This window comes from Oncorhynchus keta, chromosome 8 (genome assembly GCF_023373465.1).
Source record: "Oncorhynchus keta strain PuntledgeMale-10-30-2019 chromosome 8, Oket_V2, whole genome shotgun sequence".
Classification (NCBI taxonomy): domain Eukaryota; kingdom Metazoa; phylum Chordata; class Actinopteri; order Salmoniformes; family Salmonidae; genus Oncorhynchus; species Oncorhynchus keta.
The window spans coordinates 26710036-26730156 of NC_068428.1; the positions used below are offsets into that span (position 1 = coordinate 26710036).

At 43.1% G+C, this 20121-nt stretch overlaps 1 protein-coding gene across 1 annotated transcript in view; it reads left to right on the plus strand.

Annotated features, from left to right (window-relative positions):
* LOC118376782 (pleckstrin homology domain-containing family G member 1) overlaps positions 1-20121 on the plus strand; it is a 163163-nt gene that overhangs the window by 97631 nt on the left and 45411 nt on the right. The window contains 3 exon segments of the mRNA XM_052523927.1: positions 2202-2737; positions 11540-11640; positions 12329-12398. Coding sequence (XP_052379887.1) covers positions 2202-2737; positions 11540-11640; positions 12329-12398 — 707 coding nt within the window.

Consider the following 20121-nt stretch of genomic DNA (forward strand, 5'->3'; position numbering starts at 1 on the left):
GGAAGCATCATGTTGTGGGGATGTTTTTCAGTAGCAGGGACTGGGAGACTAGTCAGGATCGAGGGAAAGGTGAACTGAGCAAAGTACAGAGATGAAAACCTGCTCCAGAGTGTTCAGTACCTTAGGACAATGACCCTAAGCACACGACCAAGACAACACAAGAGTGGCTTCGGCACAAGTCTCTGAATGTCCTTGAGTGACCCAGCCAGAGCCCGGACTTGAACCCGATTTTAACATATCTGGATAGACCTGAAAATAGCAGCTCAGAGATCCTCCCCATCCGACAGAGCTTGAGAGGATCTGCAGAGAGGAATGGAAGAAACTCCACAAATACAGGTGTGCCAAGCTTGTAGCATCAAACCAAGAAAACTTGAGGCTTTCATCGCTGCCAAAATTGCTTCAACAAAGTACATAGTAAAGGGTCTGAATACTTATGTAAATGTGATTTCATTAATTTTTTTTCTTTATACATTTGCAAGAATGTCTAATGTTTTTTGCTTAGTCATTATGGGGTGGTGTGTGTAAATTGATGGGGGAAAAACAATTTAATCAGTTTTAGAATAAGGATGTAACATAACAAAATGGGATCTGAATCCTAATGCACTGTATACATTTTAACCATTTTCCATCCCAAAAATGTTGAATAAGATGGAAAGTAGATGGAAAAGGGGTCTTAGAAAACATCTACCAGAAAAGTCTTAAAAGGTATTAGAAATACATCAAAACACAACTATGAGCAACACTTTTATATTATTTAATTATTTGCCTTCTGTAAGTTTAATAAACATTGCCTTGTAATTCCGTTACCAAAAACCCACATAACAATTACAGGTAGACCTGCTAATTATTTATATATCATTTTTTGTGTTTTATTTACTGATATCAAGTTTGATTAAAACTCGTAATTCTGTTACCAAGTCGGAATTACTGAAATTGATTTGGCTACAATGGGAGTTTTCACAGTCTGTACAATCACACTCTTGCTCTTCTTTTTCCATGTAATGTCACCTCTCTCAGCTCTTACTGACTCCTACCATGATACCTACCACCTAACCTCTTTCCATTTACTGTAACAAGCATCCTCAACCACTGAGCACCAACCAATACATACATGAACTTTTGAATTTAAAAAAACATTTGGTCAGTCCGTCCTGGCAAGACCAAATCTGAACCAATCATAGATGTTTGTTTTTGCATGATGTACAGTAGAAAACAATACAGAACAGTAAAGAAAAGTAGAGTACTGTAAAATCACCCCCTTGGCCCTCCATTTGCACAAGTGTCCCAAATCTGAGGGAATGAAAATGATCTAGGGTGTAGGGGCTAATTAGCGAATTGGAATCCCATAAGGCACAGCGTTATTGTTGAGTTTTACACAAAATATTGGAGTGGCGTGCCTAATTATATGATACAAGCATTAATTTGTGAGACTTGACACATGTCAAATATGAAATACCTCCCAAATTAAATGTTTAACTAAAATTAAATGTAACTGAGGTTTATATTTTGTAAAACGACAGGGGATTTGTTCATTTGAATTTTTTGTTTGTCAGCAACACCTGATGACAGAGGGCCCTCAAGGGCGAGTTGGTAGGGGCAAGGCGGTGGTTTGGGATTCATACCCCTTTCACTTACTCACTCTCTCTCTGTCTCTCTCTGGTGTCACTCTCTCTCTCTCTCTCTCTCTGGTGTCTCTCTCTCTCTCTCTCTCTGGTGTCTCTCTCTCTCTCTCTCTCTGTAAATGACTTAGTGTGGTCATCATGGCTTGTTAGAGTGCTTATTTTTGTGTGTGTTTAAAGCCTTCTGGCCATGGTGTGAGTTGAGGACAATTGTGGTCAGTTTCAGTTAGACTGGACACCACACTCTCACGACTGTGGTGTGGCCTGTTTTTCAGTTGGAATCCTAAACCATCAAGGGACATGAACAAGGTGTGGGTTTTCTACTTTGGCCTTTCTGCTGAGAGAGATGAGACAGCGAGAGAGAGAGAGGCTTCCAGTGTCGAGTTAAACTGTGTCCTGGCAAGCTTGCCACTTGGAATCCAGATAGGGACACTGTGGGAACATAAAGGGGTTCACTTTTTGTTGTTTTATTAGGATGGTTGAGTATTAACAATGTTTACTCTGAACTTGATGAGAGGACAAGGATAAAGGTCTCAATTCTCACACTTCCTTTTCTCTCCCTCTCTCGCCTCCTTCTTTCAGACGATTACACGGATGCCCTCCCTCCTCTCCCAGAGATTCCGGATGCCGGCTCGGTCCTGAGCTCAGTGGGCGTTCCGGGCCGCTTTCGCCACTCCGACATCCACCACACCCCTCTACGCTACTGCTCCGCCCACAGCATGGACTCCTCCCCAGACAGTGCCGAGCGCCCAATCAGCTACGGCTCCACCTCTTCCTCCGCCTCCTCCAGGGACAGCCACTGCTCACTGGGCAGCCGCTCCACTTTAGGCCCCTCTCCTCACTGTCACCGCGCTCCTGACCGGGACTCCGGGGCGATCCGGTTGGAGCTGGTTCCAGCCAGGCAGCTGGGATGTGGGGATGAGGAGGAAAGGAATATTGGAGGGCCAGATGCAGGAATAGGGACTGTTAGACAGGTGTCTGCCCAGACCCCCCAGTCAGACACCAAGGCTGGGGAGAGGAGCTCCCCAGGGCCCAGGGTGCAGTATGTGGACAGGGTGGTTCAGGAGATAATGGACACTGAGAGGACCTACGTACTGGACCTGCAGAGCATAGTACAGGTAAGGAGCATGGTACCACACAACAACACTGGGGAGACGTATACATAGTACTTACCCTTCTTACAGGAGTCTGTCCAGTACTGGGAGGAACATGGTACCACACAATACCACTGGGGAGACACCAGCTATCACTAAACCTACATACAGCACAGGGGTACATTTTCTGACTGTTAGGTGAGATGCAAACAGTAGGACAGCGCATGCAGTGTTTCCCTACTCCAGTCCTCCAGTACCCCCAACAGTACATATTGTTGTTGTAGCCCTGGACAAGCACACCTAATTCAACTTGTCAACTAATCATCAAGCCGTCAGTGAGTTAAATCAGGTGAGTTTGCCCAGGACTAAAACAAAAATGTTATGTTGGGACTGCTGGAGGACTGGATGGGAACCCTGTTGAGACTGCTGGAGGAGCTGAGATGAAACCCTGCTGGAGGAGCTGAGATGAGACCCTGCTGGAGGAGCTGAGATGAAACCCTGCTGGAGGAGCTGAGATGAAACCCTGCTGGAGGAGCTGAGATGAAACCCTGCTGGAGGAGCTGAGATGAAACCCTGCTGGAGGAGCTGAGATGAAACCCTGCTGGAGGAGCTGAGATGAAACCCTGCTGGAGGAGCTGAGATGAAACCCTGCTGGAGGAGCTGAGATGAAACCCTGCTGGGACTGCTGGAGATGAAACCCTGCTGGGACTGCTGGAGATGAAACCCTGCTGGGACTGCTGGAGATGAAACCCTGCTGGGACTGCTGGAGATGAAACCCTGTTGGGACTGCTGGAGATGAAACCCTGTTGGGACTGCTGGAGATGAAACCCTGTTGGGACTGCTGGAGGACTGGATGGAACACTGCAGTGTAGGAGGACACATACTAGTATATTACAGAACAGCATCATACCAGTCAGGACCTGTGTAAGAAAGAACGGGGGTCAAGATGTGTCCAGAGTGTTCATAGACAACACCCATATACAGGAGAAGTTGATTTGGGTGGAAGAGTTGTCGTCAGAGTTCTCAACCAGCAGGAAACTGGTCCTTTCAGAAAGAGAGAGAGTGAGGGTGATAGGGTGAGTTGTCGGAGAAACGGTTTCCTCACCCCTCCCACCTTGTCACAGGGACCAAGATGGATGTCCCTACCCCCACCATCCCTCCTCGCTCCATTCAGGGTCAGGAGAATAGGAATGGGAGAGCGGTGCTGTAGGAAGAGTGATTTAGAGCTGTAATAACAATGTCTAAAGTAGGTTAGCTAAACACTGAGCAGAGATCGCTTTAAAGACGTATACTCCCCTTAGACCTGGACCCCCCTAACTACTCAACAAGACCCCTTTATCAGATCTATGCGGCCGGACACCCACTCTTCCACTACACTTTTAGACAGGACCATAATTTACCCCTTTCTCCCCCCTTATTGATGTCAATCTCTGTTAAGACTTCCAACATTTACGCTCTTCATCATCAGTGGATTACATTCAGAGCAGACTGCCCTGCTATATCTAGTGCTTGTCAGTAGGTCCCATTAAGTGGGTGTAACACATCGCACTCATTCATCATCATATTCACCACCACCAATGTACAGTATATTGCTACTATCCACCGTGGCCACTCGCCATCAGAGCTGTCACCCTCCACCCATTACCCAGAATCCCTTGCGTGGTGCTTTCCGCAGGGTTAGAGGGGGTGATTGCCCAAACACAAATAATTAACCAGACTCCTGTGGGCTCACCTGCGCTCCATCTGTCAACGACGGACGGTGATGTGGCCTGCACAAGCAGTGTGTTTGTATTGGTATGTGCATATATGTGTGTAGTGGTTTTTGTGTGTGTGTGTGTGGCACATAATGCATGTATATATATATATATATACAGTGCATCCCATCAAGATACACACAATACCCCATAATGACAAAGTGAAAACATGTTTTTAGAAATGTTTTCAAATCAAAAACAGATACCTTCTTTGCATAAGTGTTCAGATTCTTTGCTATGAGACTCGATATTGAGCTCAGGTGCATCTTGTTTCCATTGATAATCCTTTATGTTTCTACAATTTGTGGTAAACTCAATTTATTGGACATGTATCGTGAGATTTTGAGTGAAAACCTCCTTCCATTAGCAAGGGCATTGAAGATGAAACATGGCTGGGTCTTTTCAGCATGACAATGATCCCAAACACACCGCCCGGGCAACGAAGGAGTGGCTTCGTCAGAAGCATTTCAAGGTCCTGGAATGGCCTAGCCAGTCTCCAGATCTCAACCCCAAAGAAAATCTTTGGAGGGAGTTGAAAGTCTGTGTTGCCCAGCAACAGCCCCAAAACATCACTGCTCTAGAGGAGATCTGCATGGAGGAATGGGCCAAAATACCAGCAACAGTGTGTGTGAACCTTGTGAAGACTTACAATAAACGTTTGACCTCTGTCATTGCCAACAAAGGGTATACAACAAAGTATTGAGAAACTTTTGTTATTGACCAAATACTTATTTTCCACCATAATTTGCAAATAAATGCATTAAAAATCCTACAATGTGATTTTCTGGATTTCTTTTCTCATTTTGTCTGTCATAATTGAAGTGTACCTATGATGAAAATTACAGGCCTCTCATCTTTTTAAGTGGGAGAACTTGCACAATTGGTGGCTGACTGAATACTTTTTTGCCCCACTGTATGGTGGTCCTACCCTGGCTGAATAACTGTGTTTTAAGCAGCATATCAGGCTTCTCCAAACAATCTCACAGAGAAACCTGGAGAATGCCTTTCATCCCATTCCCCCTGCTCCAGTCCCGGACATGGGACACACCTTTCATCCCATACCCCCTGCTCTAGTCCCGGACATGAGGTTTTGGTTTTAGGGATGATCAGTGAGATACACCTGCTGGAGCGTGTGCGTTGCCATCGTGACCAGTGAACTGAGATAAGGCGGAGCTTTACCTAGCATAGACTTGTAGATGACCTGGAGCCAGTGGGTCTGACGACGAACATGTAGCGAGGGCCAGTCGACTTGAGCATACAGGTCGCAGTGGTGGGTAGTATAAGGTACTTTAGTAACAAAACGGATGGCACTGTGATAAACTGCATCCAGTTTGCTGAGTAGAGTATTGGAAGCGAAAGCAATCCAAGCGTTTGTAAATTTATCGATCACTAGACAAAACATTATGAACACCTAGCATCAAAGGAGCTTGGGCACGAAAATCAGAAAAGGAGTAAAATGAATCGCTTACCTTTGATGATCTTCGGATGTTTTCACTCATGAGCCTCCCAGTTACACAAATGTTCCTTTTGTTCCATAAAGATTATTTTTGTATCCAAAATACCTCTGTTTGTTTGGCGCGTTATGTTCAGAAATCCACAGGCTCGAGCGGTCACGACAACGCAAATAGTATGTCCACAGAAACATGTCAAACGTTTTTTATAATCAAACCTCAGGTTGTTTTTAAAATATATAATCGATAATCTATCAACCGGCACTGTCTCTTTTTCAGTAGGAGAGGGAGAGTCAATGGCTGCCCCACTCTGCTGTGCAAGCAAAACTCATGGGATCACCCAGCTATCCACCAACGCCATGTTTTCTTTCTCGCTCATTTTTCAAAATAAAAGCCTGAAACTATGTCTAAAGACTGTTGACACCTTGAGGAAGCGATAGGAAAAGGAATCTGGTTGATATCCCTTTAAATGGAGCGAAGGCAGGCTATGGAACATGGAGCTTTCAAAATAGAAGCCACTTCCTGGTTTGATTTTCCTCAGGTTTCGCCTGCAATATCAGTTCTGTTATACTCACAGACAACACTTTGACCGTTTTGGAAACTTTAGAGTTTTCTACCCTAATCTGTCAATTATATGCATATTCTAGCATATGGGCCTGAGAAATAGGCCGTTTACATTGGCAACGTTAACATATCCAAACATAAAAATAGCGCCCCCTAGCTGAAAGAGGTTAAATAATACAAAAACAAAGTGTTGGAGAAGAAAGTAAAAGTGAAATATGTATCATGTAAGAAAAGCTAACGTTTAAGTTCCTTGCTCAGAACATGAGAACACATGAAAGTTGGTGGTTCCTTTTAACATGCGTCTTCAATATTCCCAGGTAAGAAGTTTTAGGTTGTAGTTACTATAGGAATTATAGGACTATTTCTCTTTATACCATTTGTATTTCATAAAGCTTTGACTATTGGATGTGCTTATAGGCACTATAGTATTGCCAGTGTAACAGTATAGCTTCTGTCCTCCTCCTCCTCGCCCCTTCCTGGGCTCGAACCAGGAACACATCGACAACAGCCACACTCGAAGCATCGTTACCCATGCAGAGCAAGGGGAACAACTACTCCAAGTCTCAGAGCGAGTGACGTTTGAAACGCTATTAGCGCGCACCGCGCTAACTAGCTAGCCATTTCACATCACATCGTTACACCAGCCTAATCTCGGGAAGTCATAAACTTGAAGTCATAAACAGCGCAATGCTTGAAGCATTGCGAAGAGCTGCTGGCAAAACGCACTAAAGTGTGGTTGAATGAATAGTTACGAGCCTGCTGCGGCCTACCATCGCTCAGTCAGACTGCTCTATCAAATCATAGACTTAATTATAACATAATAACACACAGAAATAGAAGCCTTAGGATCCGGAAACTATCATTTCGAAAACAAAATGTTTATTCTTTCAGTGAAATACGGAACCGTTACGTATTTTATAGAACAGGTGGCATCCATAAGTCTAAATATTGCTGTTACATTGCACAACCTTCAATGTTATGTCATAATTACGTAAAAATTCTGGCAAATTAGTTCAACGAGCCAGGCGGCCCAAACTGTTGCATATACCCTGACTCTGCGTGCAATGAACGCAAGAGAATTGACACAATTTCACCTGGTTAATATTGCCTGCTAACCTTTCTTTTAGCTCAATATGCAGGTTTAAAATATATACTTCTGTGTAATGATTTTAAGAAAGGCATTGATGTTTATGGTTAGGTACACGTTGGAGCAACGACAGTCCTTTTTCGCGAATGCGCACTGCATCGATTATATGCAACGCAGGACACGCTAGATAAACTAGTAATATTACCAACCATGTGTAGTTATAACTAGTGATTATGACTGATTGTTTTTTTTAATAAGATGAGTTTAATGCTAGCTAGCAACTTTCCTTGGCTTCTTACTGCATTCGCGTAACAGGCAGGTTTCATTGTGAGGCCGGTGGTTAGAGCATTGGACTAGTTAACCGTAAGGTTGCAAAATTGAATCCCTGAGCTGACAAGGTAAAAATCAGTTGTTCTGCCCCTGAACAAGGCAGTTAACCCACCGTTCCTAGGCCGTCATTGAAAATAAGAATGTGTTCTTCACTGACTTGCCTAGTTAAATAAAGAGAAAGAAAAAATCGGCGTCCAAAAATACCGATTTCCGATTGTTATGAAAACTTGAAATCGGCCCTAATTAATCGGCCATTCCGATTAATCGGTGGACCTCTAGTGATCAGGCTCAGACTAGGCTGTGTTGATTGACAACCCAAACCCTAAACATGATCCTGGACTCTTACTGTGACTCCACCAACCACCATTATCCTAAATTAAAGCCAAAACTCTCTAACCCCCAAACCTGGCCCTAAACCATTGCCCTGAAACCCCCATATCTGCCCTGAAACCCCCATATCTTCCCTTTCACCCCTAAATCCTCCAAACTGTCTCCTCTTACCTCAGAACCTTGACCCCTGCTTCTATTTTACACAATGATTCTGTCAGAGTTCACCCTCTGGGAGTGGATGACCACACCAAACAATCGAAGAGTGTTGCGTGTGTTAGAGAGGGGGAGAAGCAGGTTGGCTACTTTGTGTGGCCTGCAGATAAACAGTTGAAGTCGGAAGTTTACATACACCTTAGCCAAATACATTTAAACTCAGTTTTTCACAATTCCTGACATTTAATCCTAGTAAAAATTCCCTGTCTTAGGTCAGTTAGGGTCACCACTTTATTTTCAGAATGTGAACTGTCAGAATAATAGTAGATTATGGTTGGCGCGTTTTGTTCAGAAATCCACAGGCTCGTGCAGGACATGACGGGCAGACAAATTCCAAATAGTACCCATAAAGTTCGTAGAAACATGTCAGTTTTTTTATAATCAATCTTCAGATTGTTTTTACAATAAATATTTGTTAATATATCAACCGGGCCGTAGCTTTTTCAATAGGAGAGAGAGAGAGAGAAAATGTCTGCTCCAAGCTGTTGCGCATGTAAAACTCTGCTGGCACCCAGCCATCCACTGACGCGATGTGATCCTTCTCGCTCATTTTTCAGAATAAAAGCCTAAAACTATGTCTAAAGACTGTTAACACCATGTGGAAGCCATAAGGAAAGGAATCTGGTTGATATCCCTTTAAATGGAGGGAAGGCATGCAATGGAACAGGGAGATTAGTTTCTCTTAGGCACTTCCTTGTTGGATTTTCCTCAGGGTTTCGCCTGCAATATCAGTTATATTATATTCAGACAATATTTGGACAGTTTTGGAAACTTTAGAGTGTTTTCTATCCTAATCGGACAATTATATGCATATTCTAGATTCTGGGCCTGAGAAATAGGCAGTTTCATTTGGGTTTGTTTTTCATCCAAACATCAAAATACTGCCCCCTACACTCAACAGGTTAAATTGTTTAATTTGAGTAAAACTTTTTGCGTAGCCTTCCACAAGCTTCCCACAATAAGTTGGGTGAATTTTGGCCCATTTCTTCTGACAGAGCTGGTGTAACTGAGTCAGGTTTGTAGGCCTCCTTGCTCGCACACGCTTTTTCAGTTCTGCCCACAAATTGTCTATAGGATTGAGGTCAGGGCTTTGTGATGGCCACTTCAATAACTTGACTTTGTTGTCCTGAAGCCATTTTGCCACAATTTTGGAAGTATGCTTGGGGTCATTGTCCATTTGGAAGACCCATTTGCGACCAAGCTTTAACTTCCTGACTGATGTCTTGAGATGTTGCTTCAATATATCCACATAATTTTCCTGCCTCATGATGCCATCTGTTTTGTGAAGTGCACCAGTCCCTCCTGCAGCATAGCACCCCCACAACATGATGCTGCCACCCCCGTGCTTCACGGTTGGGATGGTGTTCTTCGGCTTACAGGCCTCCCCCTTTTTCCTCCAAACATAACAATGGTCATTATGGCCAAACAGTTCTATTTTTGTTTCATCAGACCAGATGACATTTCTCCAAAAAGTATGACCTTTGTCACCATGTGCAGTTGCAGACCGTAGTCTGGCTTTTTTATGGCATTTTTGGAGCAGTGGCTTCTTCCTTGCTGAGCAGCCTTTCAGGTTATGTCGATATAGGACTCGCTTTACTGTGGATATAGATACTTTAGTACCCGTTTCCTCCAGCATCTTCACAAGGTCCTTTGCTGTGGTTCTGGTATTGATTTGCACTTTTTGCATCAAAGTACGTTCATCTCTAGGAGACAGAATGCATCTCCTCACTGAGCAGTATGACGGCCAGACTTGTGGAGGTCTCCAATTTTTTTTTCTGGGGTCTTGGCTGATTTCTTTTGATTTTCCAATGATGTCAAGCAAAGAGGCTCAGAGTTTAAAGGTAGGCCTTGAAATACATCCACAGGTACACCTCCAATTGACTCAAATTATGTCAATTAGCCTATCAGAAGCTTCTAAAGCCATTACATAATTTTCTAGAATTTTCCAAGCTGTTGAAAGGCACAGTCAACTTGGTGTATGGAAACTTCTGACCCAATGGAATTGGGTGAATTATAAATGGAAATTACTTGTGTCATGCACAAAGTAGATGTCTGAACCGACTTGCCGAAACTAGTTTGTTAACAAGAAATTTGTGGAGTGGTTGAAAACTAGTTTTACTGACTCCAAGCTAAGTGTATGTAAACTTCCGACTTCAACTGTAGAATGTACTTATCCCATCTGTCAATGAGATCGAGAGGAGAAACAGGATGAGGGAGAGACAGTTTGTGTGTGCGCGTGCGCGCGCGGTACCATGTCTGTGTATGCGTGGAGAGAATGCTGAGTCGTATAAGCACTATTGGTAGCTGAACATGTCATGACTGATGGCTGAGATGGTGAGATAAGATACTGTCTGAACAGACACAGCCTCAGTTCCTTAAACACTTCTCTACAAGCCTCTCACCAGTGTATCCTATCCTATTAGCTTTGGACACTGTCCATCTGTGAATACTGTAGGCCGTTAGACATTTTGCTGTGCTGGTCAAACAGCCATCTGGACAAAGAGGAGTACCCACTGAATAGTCTCTAGTTAAGTAGGTGGGTTAAGACTGGACTGAAGTCAGGGAGAAGTGGGCTGTGGGCCCAGTTGTTTTACTAGATTAGAATGCTCTTCGTCTAAAGCAGATTGAATGTGTGTTGAATTACGTGTGAGAAGTGTATGTGTTTACGATGCTGTGTTTTTATAAGTGGAGAGTGTGTTCATAGTGTGTGTTCAGAGTGCGTGTTGGTGGGGGGTTGGTAGAATGACGCCAGGGAGCATGTCAGTCATACTGTCCCTCTCGCATGACTTGTTGAGATATTCCTCAAAACACTTTGATGTGGGGTTCATAACTAGCCTTGCTCTCTCCGTGTCTCTGTCTGTCGCTGCCTCTTGCTGTCCCTCTCGCTCTTTCCATATCTCTCTGTTGCTGTCTCTCTCTCTTTCTCTGTGTCTGTTGCTCTCGCTCACTTTCACTCAATTCAATATGCTTTATTGGCATGAAATATATTCTGTAATTGGCAATGTATTTAAAAAACCATACATTTAGAAGTCGAAAGTACAATTGCATAAAGTCACATACATTGTTTCTCAAAACATATTTTTCTCTCTCTCTGTAGGATTACCTGGAGTGTATCAGTAACCAGTCTTGTCTGGCACTGAGCTCAGAGGAGAGAGGCTCTCTATTCGGGAACATCCGAGACATCTACCACTTCAACAGGTAAACACACAGACACACAGACACACAGACACACAGACACACAGACACACAGACACACAGACACACAGACACACAGACACACACACACACACACACACACACACACACACACACACACACACAGAGTGCAGTATCCAAAGAATCTACAGAATGAGGACAGTTTGTCTCACCTGTCGATGTGTGAGGGGGCCAGTGACCAATCAACGTTGTTTTGTCCATCTGAGGAGTGTATGTTCAAAACCATGCTGGAAGCCTAGTCACTCAGACTGTCAGCTGTCACATAAAGACACACAGCAACACAGGGAGGGAGAGAAAAACCTAGGGAGAATTCACATAGTGAGGGAGTTTGGTTTGACACAAACTCCTTACAAACCGTCACAATGACCTCATTCCCTAGACATGTAACAATGGCTACACCAGTTGACCATATATCCATCAACCAATAAGAACACACACACACAACCTATTTCAATTCACGGAAGTGACTTTTTGTTGTAAGCCGAGTACCCTAGGACCTAATACTGTGTCCCAAGTTATATTTGTTCCTGAACATTTTTGCTGTTTATAACAAAGAGCAGTTTGGTAAGTGTGTAACTCTCAGTTTGTATTCCAATGATTGAACTAAGTGTGTGGTGTGCAAGTGGTTAAAGTACTGATATGCTGATGTGATCATTTTTGGGGTTTACAGAGATCTGCTTCATGACCTGGAAACGTGTAATTCGGACCCTGTGGCCATTGCAGAGTGTTTCGTAGCCAAGGTAGGTCTCTTTCTCTTCTTTCCTCTTTTTCTTTCTTGTTGAAGCCTGTCTGAACAGCTGGTTCGGAACAAAAAACACTCCAGAACATGTAACACACACAACATTATTTAGGTTACAAACTAACCAAAATTGTACTTCATCATACTGACAGAGAAGCACAATTTCTGAGGAAATTTAAAGGCCGGCAAAATGTCTAGTCACCATTTACTGGTGAGGGCTAATGGTAATACTTCAACACCTGAGATAAAAAATATTCTCCTCTCGTTTCTCTTATCCCTCTCTCTCTCTCTGTGTGTGTGTGTGTGTGTGTGTGTGTGTGTGTGTGTGTGTGTGTGTGTGTATATATATATATAACTGTGTTTGGTCTTTCCAATCCTTTTCTACATTAAATGATTCATGATAACTGCATACTAACACTTACTCAACATACATATCTCTACCAATACCACCATAAGTACACAGTAATCTGGACATGCACAAACACACTAGTCATTTCACTGCGGTCTGTGCCAGTGTGTACGATAGTGCTCTTGTTGAATTTGTATAGTTACCCAGTCCGTGCTCCACATATTCATCATCCCCATACCACAACAAATCACTTCAAAAGTATTCATACCCCTTGACTTAATCCACATGTTGTTGCTTCACACAACAACATTGTGTTGTGTGACAAAACTATATATTTTAGTGTGACCTTTTATTGTCCCTAGCACAAGGTGCATCTGTGTAATGATCACGCTGTTTAATCATCTTCTTGATATGCCACACCTGTCAGGTGGATGGATTATCTTGGTTAAGGAGAAATCCTCACTAACAGGGATGTTAACAAATTTGTGCACAACATTTGAGAGAAAGACGTTTTTTGTGCGTATGGAACATTTCTGGGATCTTTTATTTCAGCTCATGAAACATGAAGCTGACTTTACATGTTGCGTTTTATATTTTTCTTTAGTATATTTTACAATACACTATTAATGAATCAAGGGCCTCCGTGGTTTGTAGGTGGCCTTATCACAGTCACTTTACACATGTTAAATGTGTGTTTACTTACATATTTAGTACAGATTCAATCCTGCACACTCTTTTGATTGCAGTTATCCAAATTAGTGTGTGCCATCACTGTTACGTGACCATACAATAGAGGTTGCGTGCGTTTAGAAACGTTCCCTGATTATTGTAGTGTGTGTGTGGGTCATGAATTGGTGTTGGGTCAGTAGCCAGACAACTGCCTGGAAACATTTGTTCATTGCAGACAATCCCCCCCAACTTAGTCAAAACTCGGCAAAGCGTTTGAAGGAGTGAAAAAACAGACCATAAATCCCTAACCCCCCCTCCTCCTCTTGGAGGTAATCGTCTATCTGTCCTTATGTTCCTTACCCTGCTTTCAGTGAAATGTGTTGAGTAAGCAGCCTAGTCTTTATGGGTCCCTACATGCTGACTGCACCACTGTTGCGCAATTAAAACAAGATCATAATGTTTTATCATCTGGTAGAAAACAATCTTTCCTCTTCAGTCCTCTTCAGCGTTTAGCTGATCTCCTAACCCATAGCTCCTCTCGCCAGTCTAGACCCCTCAGCGTGCCAGCCGGTCGATACAGAAGCAAAACCAATTACTATATAACATCCCATAATGGTTTAGTCCTATCATAATAATGATGAGCAGCACAGTCTGATGTACTATATCTAAATCTATGGTACCTCAGCAGAAATCCTCAGGTTCCGTCTCTGCCTTGCTGTTCTGAGATTATCTAAACTTCACTATTAATTAGGGATGGGGGGGTTTTAAACAATTTCACTGTTCGAATAGTATCCTGAATTGTTGCATATTCAAAGTACATGTTGTGTGTGTAGCGAGCAGACGGAAGGAGAGAGATGCCAAGAATAGCTAACTTGTAGCAACCACAATGTTATTTATCATCCCATATAACAGTGCCTGTCTTGACTGGAGTAGCCTAGAGAAGCTAGCTAAATAGCAAAGCCAGCCAGCTATAGCTAGCCAGGCTAATTGAGGCCACATGCTGTGCTTTCTCTCCAACCCCATTTAGATAAAACAACAGCTATACTGATTGGTTGCTTGTTATAGCCTACTCCTTCTCATTTCACTAAGATTTGATTCCATCTTGTATTGCATTAGTGAACTCTCACTCCACTTGCTACACATTTATCTTGAGCCTCTTTGGCCAAGATAAACAACAAGCTACGCACGTGAAGGCACCATGCTTGTCATAACTACATTGGAAAGGTTTTTGTTTTATTTAATTAATCATTAGAAATGTCATGGTATATCTTTGAATGTAACAACGTGACATGGATATTTGAATCTAATTTAGAAAACACCTTTTCAGTGTTAGAATCTGTTTAAAATGGGAATATATAAACATTCCCGTAGAAATGAATATTCGAATACAAATGTCCCTACTATTAATCTATATCTATGTTATATCAGGAGTGATTGGTAATGTAATTTAGAAAATGTCCTCACAGATCAAAGATGAGCAGAAATGACAGATTCCATCTCTGCCTTGCTGTATTATCAAACGTTATTTGTCACCGACGTTGGACTCTGGAGCAGTGGAAACACGTTCTCTGGAGTGATGAATCACGCTTCACTATCTGGCAGTCTGAAGAACAAATCTGGGTTTGGTAGATGGCAGGAGAACGCTACCTGCCCGAATGCAGGTTGTTATGCGCCGAATACAACAGGTGTAGACCATACAGTGAAATGCTTACTGACAAGCCCTTAACCAACAATGCTTTAAGAAGTTAAGAAAAAAAGTGTTCAGTAAAAATAAATATATATATTTTCATACAGGTGAAGTCGGAAGTTTTACATACACCTTAGCCAAATACATTTCAACTCAGTTTTTCACAATTCCTGACATTTAATCCTAGTAAAAATTCCCTGTCTTAGGTAAGTTAAGATCACAACTTTATTTTAAGAATGTGAAATGTCAGAATAATAGTAGAGATATATTTAATCTTTTATTTATTTCATCACATTCCCTGTGGGTCAGAAGTTTACATACACTCAATTAGTATTTGGTAGCATTGCCTTAAACAATTTAAACTTCCTCCTGACAGAGCTGGTGTAACTGAGTCAGGTTTGTAGGCCTCCTTGCTCGCACACGCTTTTTCAGTTCTGCCCACAAATGTTCTATAGGATTGAGGTCAGGTCTTTGTGATGGCCACTCCACTACCGTGACTTTGTTATCCAAACATAATGACGGTTATTATAGCCAAACAGTTCTGTTTTTGTTTCATCAGACCAGAGGACATTTCTCCAAAAAGTATGATCTTTGTCCCTACGTGCAGTTGAAAACTGTAGTCTGGCTTTTTTATGGCAGTTTTGGAGCAGTGGCTTCTTCCTTGCTGAGTAGACTTTCAGGTTATGTCAATATAGGACTCGCTTTACTGTGGATATAGATACTTTTATACCTGTTTCCTCCAGCATCTTCACAAGGTCCTTTGCTGCTGTTCTGGGATTGATTTGCACTTTTCGCACCAAGTACGTTCCTCTCTAGGAGACAGAACGCGTCTCCTTCCTGAGCGGTATGATGGCAGCGTGGTCCCATGGTGTTTATACTTGCGTACTATTGTTTGTACAGATGAACGCGGTACCTTCAGGCATTTGGAAATTACTCCCAAAGATGAACCAGACTTGTGGAGGTCTACAATTTATTTTCTGGGGTCTTGGCTGATTTCGTTTGATTTTCCCATGATGTCAAGCAAAGAGGCACTGAGTTTGAAGGTAGGCCTTGAAATACATCCACAGGTACACCTCCAATTGACTCAGACGATGTCAATTAGACGATGTCAATTAGCCTATCGGAGCTTCTAAAGCCATGACATAATTTTCTGTAATTTTCCAAGCTGTTTAAAGGCACAGTCATCTTAGTGTATGTAAACTTCTGAGCCACTGGAATTGGGATACAGTGAATTATGTGAAATCTGTCTTTAAACAATTGTTGAAAAATGTATTTGTGTCATGCACAAAGTAGATGACTTGCCAGAACTATAGTTTGTTAACAAGAAATTTGTGGAGTGGTTGAATACGAGTTTTAATGACTTCAACCTGAGTGTATGTTAACTTCTGACTTCAATTGTATGTATGTATGTATGTATGTATGTATGTATGTATGTATGTATGTATGTAAAAATAAAGGTAACAAATCATTAATGAGCAGCAGTAAAATAACACTAGTGAGGCTATATCCAGGGGGTACCGGTACAGAGTCAATGTGCCGGTTAGTCTAGGTAATAGATACATGTAGGTAGAGTTAAAGTGACTATGCATGGATAATAAACAGAGTAGCAGCGTAAAAGAGGGGTCTGGGTAGCCCTTCGATTAGCTGTTCAGGAGTCTTATGGCTTGGGGGTAGAAGCTGTTGAGAAGCCTTTTGGACCTTGACTTTGCACTCCGGTACCGCTTGCCGTGCGGCAGCAGAGAGAACTGTCTATGACTAGGGTGGCTGGAGTCTTTAACAATTTTAGGGCCTTCCTCTGACACCGCCTAGTATAGAAGTCCTGGATGGCAGGAAGCTTGGCCCCAGTGACATACTGGGCCATACACACTACCCTCTGTAGTGCCTTGCGGTCGGAGGCCGAGCAGTTACCATACCAGGCAGTGATACCATGCTCTCGATGGTGCAGCTGTAAAACTTTTTGAGGATCTGAGGACCCATGCCAAAACTTTTCAGTCTCCTGAGGGGGAATAGGTTTTGTCGTGCCTTCTTCACTGTCTTATTGTGTTTGGACCGTGATCGTTTGTTGGTAATGTGGACACCAAGGAACTTGAAGCTGTCAACATGCTCCTCTGATTGTGGACTCCACTTTTCCTGTAATCCACAATCATCTCCTTTGTCTTGATCAGGTTGAGGGAGAGGTACTTGTCCTGGCACCACACGGCCAGGTCTCTGATGTCAGGGTTTCTACTGTGGTCCTTTGTAGCTCAGTTGGTAGAGCATGGCATTTGACATGCCAGGGTAGTGGGTTCAATTTCCGGGGTCACCCAATATGCTAAATGTATGCACGCATGACTAAGTCGCTTTGGATAAAAGCATCTGCTAAATAGCATACACACACACACACACACACACACACACACACACACACACACACACACACACACACACACACACACACACACACACACACACACACACACACACACACGCCTACATACTGTGTAAATGCCTGCTGTGGTTTAGGACTCAATCAGGAGGACCCAATGTACTGGATATACTTTGGTTGGTGTGTGTGCGTGCATGTGCGCAAACCAGTCAAAAGTTTGGACTCTCAAGGGTTTTTCTTTATTTTTACTATTTTCTACATTGTAGAATAATAGTGAAGACATCAAAACTATGAAATAGCACACATGGAATCATGTATTAACCAAGAAAGTGTTGACAAAATCGAAATATATTTTAGATTCTTCAAAGTAGCCACCCTTCCCCTGGATGACAGCTTTGCACACTCTCTTAACCAGCTTCGTGAGGAATGCTTTTCTAACAGTCTTGAAGGAGTGCCCACATATGCTGAGCACATGTTGGCTGCTTTCCCTTCACTCCGCAGTCCAATTCATTCAAAATAATCTCAATTGGGTTGAGGTCGGGTGATTGTGGAGGCAAGGTCATCTGATGCAGCACTCAGTCACTCTCTTTCTTGGTCAAATAGCCCTTACACAGCCTGGAGGTGTGTTTTGGGTGATTGTCCTGTTGAAAAGCAAATGATAGTCCCACTAAGCACAAACCAGATGGGATGGCGTATCGCTGCAGAATGCTGTGGTAGCCATGCTGGTTAAGTTTGCATTGGTTCATAAATAAATCTCTGACAGTGTCAACAGCAAAGTACCATCACATCTCCTCGTCCATGCTTCACGGTGGGAACCACACTTATATACTCCTCACCAATGTCCAGTCTCTAGACACCAAGGTGGATGAAATTAGGGCAAGGGTTGCCTTCCAGAGAGACATCAAAGATTGTAACATTCTCTGTTTCACGGAAACATGGCTCTCTCCGGATATGTTGTCTGAGTCGGTATAGCCACCGGATTGTGACTATTAGCCACCACTGTGACTATTAGAAACCTACCCTAAACAAAAACCATAGATGGATGGAAGGAATTCGTGCAACACTGAAAGCGCGAACCACTGCATTTAACCATGGAAAGAGGACTGGGAATATGGCCATGTAGTTATTAACAGTGTAGTTATTCTCTCTACAAGGCAATCAAACAAGCAAAATGTCGGTACAGGGACAAAGTGGAGTTGCAATTCAACAGCTCAGACACTGTGTATGTGGCAGGATCTACAGGCAATTACAGACTACAAAAAGAAAACTAGCCACGTCACGGACAACGACGAATTGCTTCCAGACAAACTAAACAGCTTCTTTGCCTGCTTTGAGGATCATTTCAGTTCCACCGACACTGCTTGCTAACAAGGACTGCGGGCCCCCTCTCCTTCTCTGTAGCTGTCGTGAGTTAGACATTTAAACGTGTTAACCCTCACAGTGCTGCTGGCCCAGACCGCATCCCTAGCCGGGTCCTCAGAGCATGCGCAGACGAACTGGCTGTTGTGTTTACGGACATATTCAATCGCTCCCTATCCCAGTCTTCTATCCCCACATGCTTCAAGATGGCCACCATTTTTCCTGTACCCAAGAAGGCAAAGGTACCTGAAATAAATGACTATCGCCCCGTAGCACTCACCTTCTGTCATCATGAAATGCTTTGAGAGACTAGTCAAGGATCATATCACCTCCACCTTAACTGCCACCCTAGACCCACTTCAGTTTGCATACCGCCCCAACAGGTCCACAGACGATGCAATCGCCATCACACTGCACACATCTGGACAATAGGACTACTTATGTTAGAATGCTGTTCATTGACTACAGCTCAGAATTCAACACCATAGACTATCCAAGCTCATCATTAAGCTGGAGGCCCTGGGTCTCAACCCTGCCCTGTGCAATTGGGTCCTGGACTTTCTGATGGGCCGACCCCAGGGGTTGAAGGTAGGAAACAACATCTCCACTTCGCTGACCCTCAACACTGGGGCCCCACAAGGGTGCATGCTCAGTGTGTGTATATATATATTTATGGGTTGAGACCCATATATAGTGGATGAGTTCATTTACTTTTACAAGGGCAATATTTTATAGATCTGTTCTATTTCTGTGACTGGTTTGCTGTTTTTGGGTCACAGAGTACATGTTAGGATGGAGAGAGTGTGTGTATTAGGAGTGTGTGTGTGTATTGGTGGGACATCTGGTTGTGTTTAGCTGGCTCTCTGGTGGCAGACTGTTAGAGACTAAAGAGAAGCCTGCTCTTCAATTTACTGCTTTTCCCACGGAGAACCTCCAGGCAGTGTTTGTGTGTGTGTGTTCACACATACACGTATAGTATGTATAGTATGTATGTATGTATGTATGTGTATGTGTGTGTGTGTGTGTGTGTACTAAAAGTTTCATTTTATTTCATTCCAAAATAATGGGCATTAATATGGAGTTGGTCCCACCGTTCCACTCTTCTGGGAAGTCTTTCCACTAGATGTAGGAACATTGCTGCGGGGACTTGCTTCCATTCAGCCACGAGCATTAGTGAGGTCGGTCACTGATGTTGGGCGATTAGGTCTGCCTCGCAGTCGGCGTTCCAATTCATCCCATAGGTGTTCAATGGGGTTGAGGTCAGGGCTGTGTGCAGGCAAGTCAAGTTCTTCCAC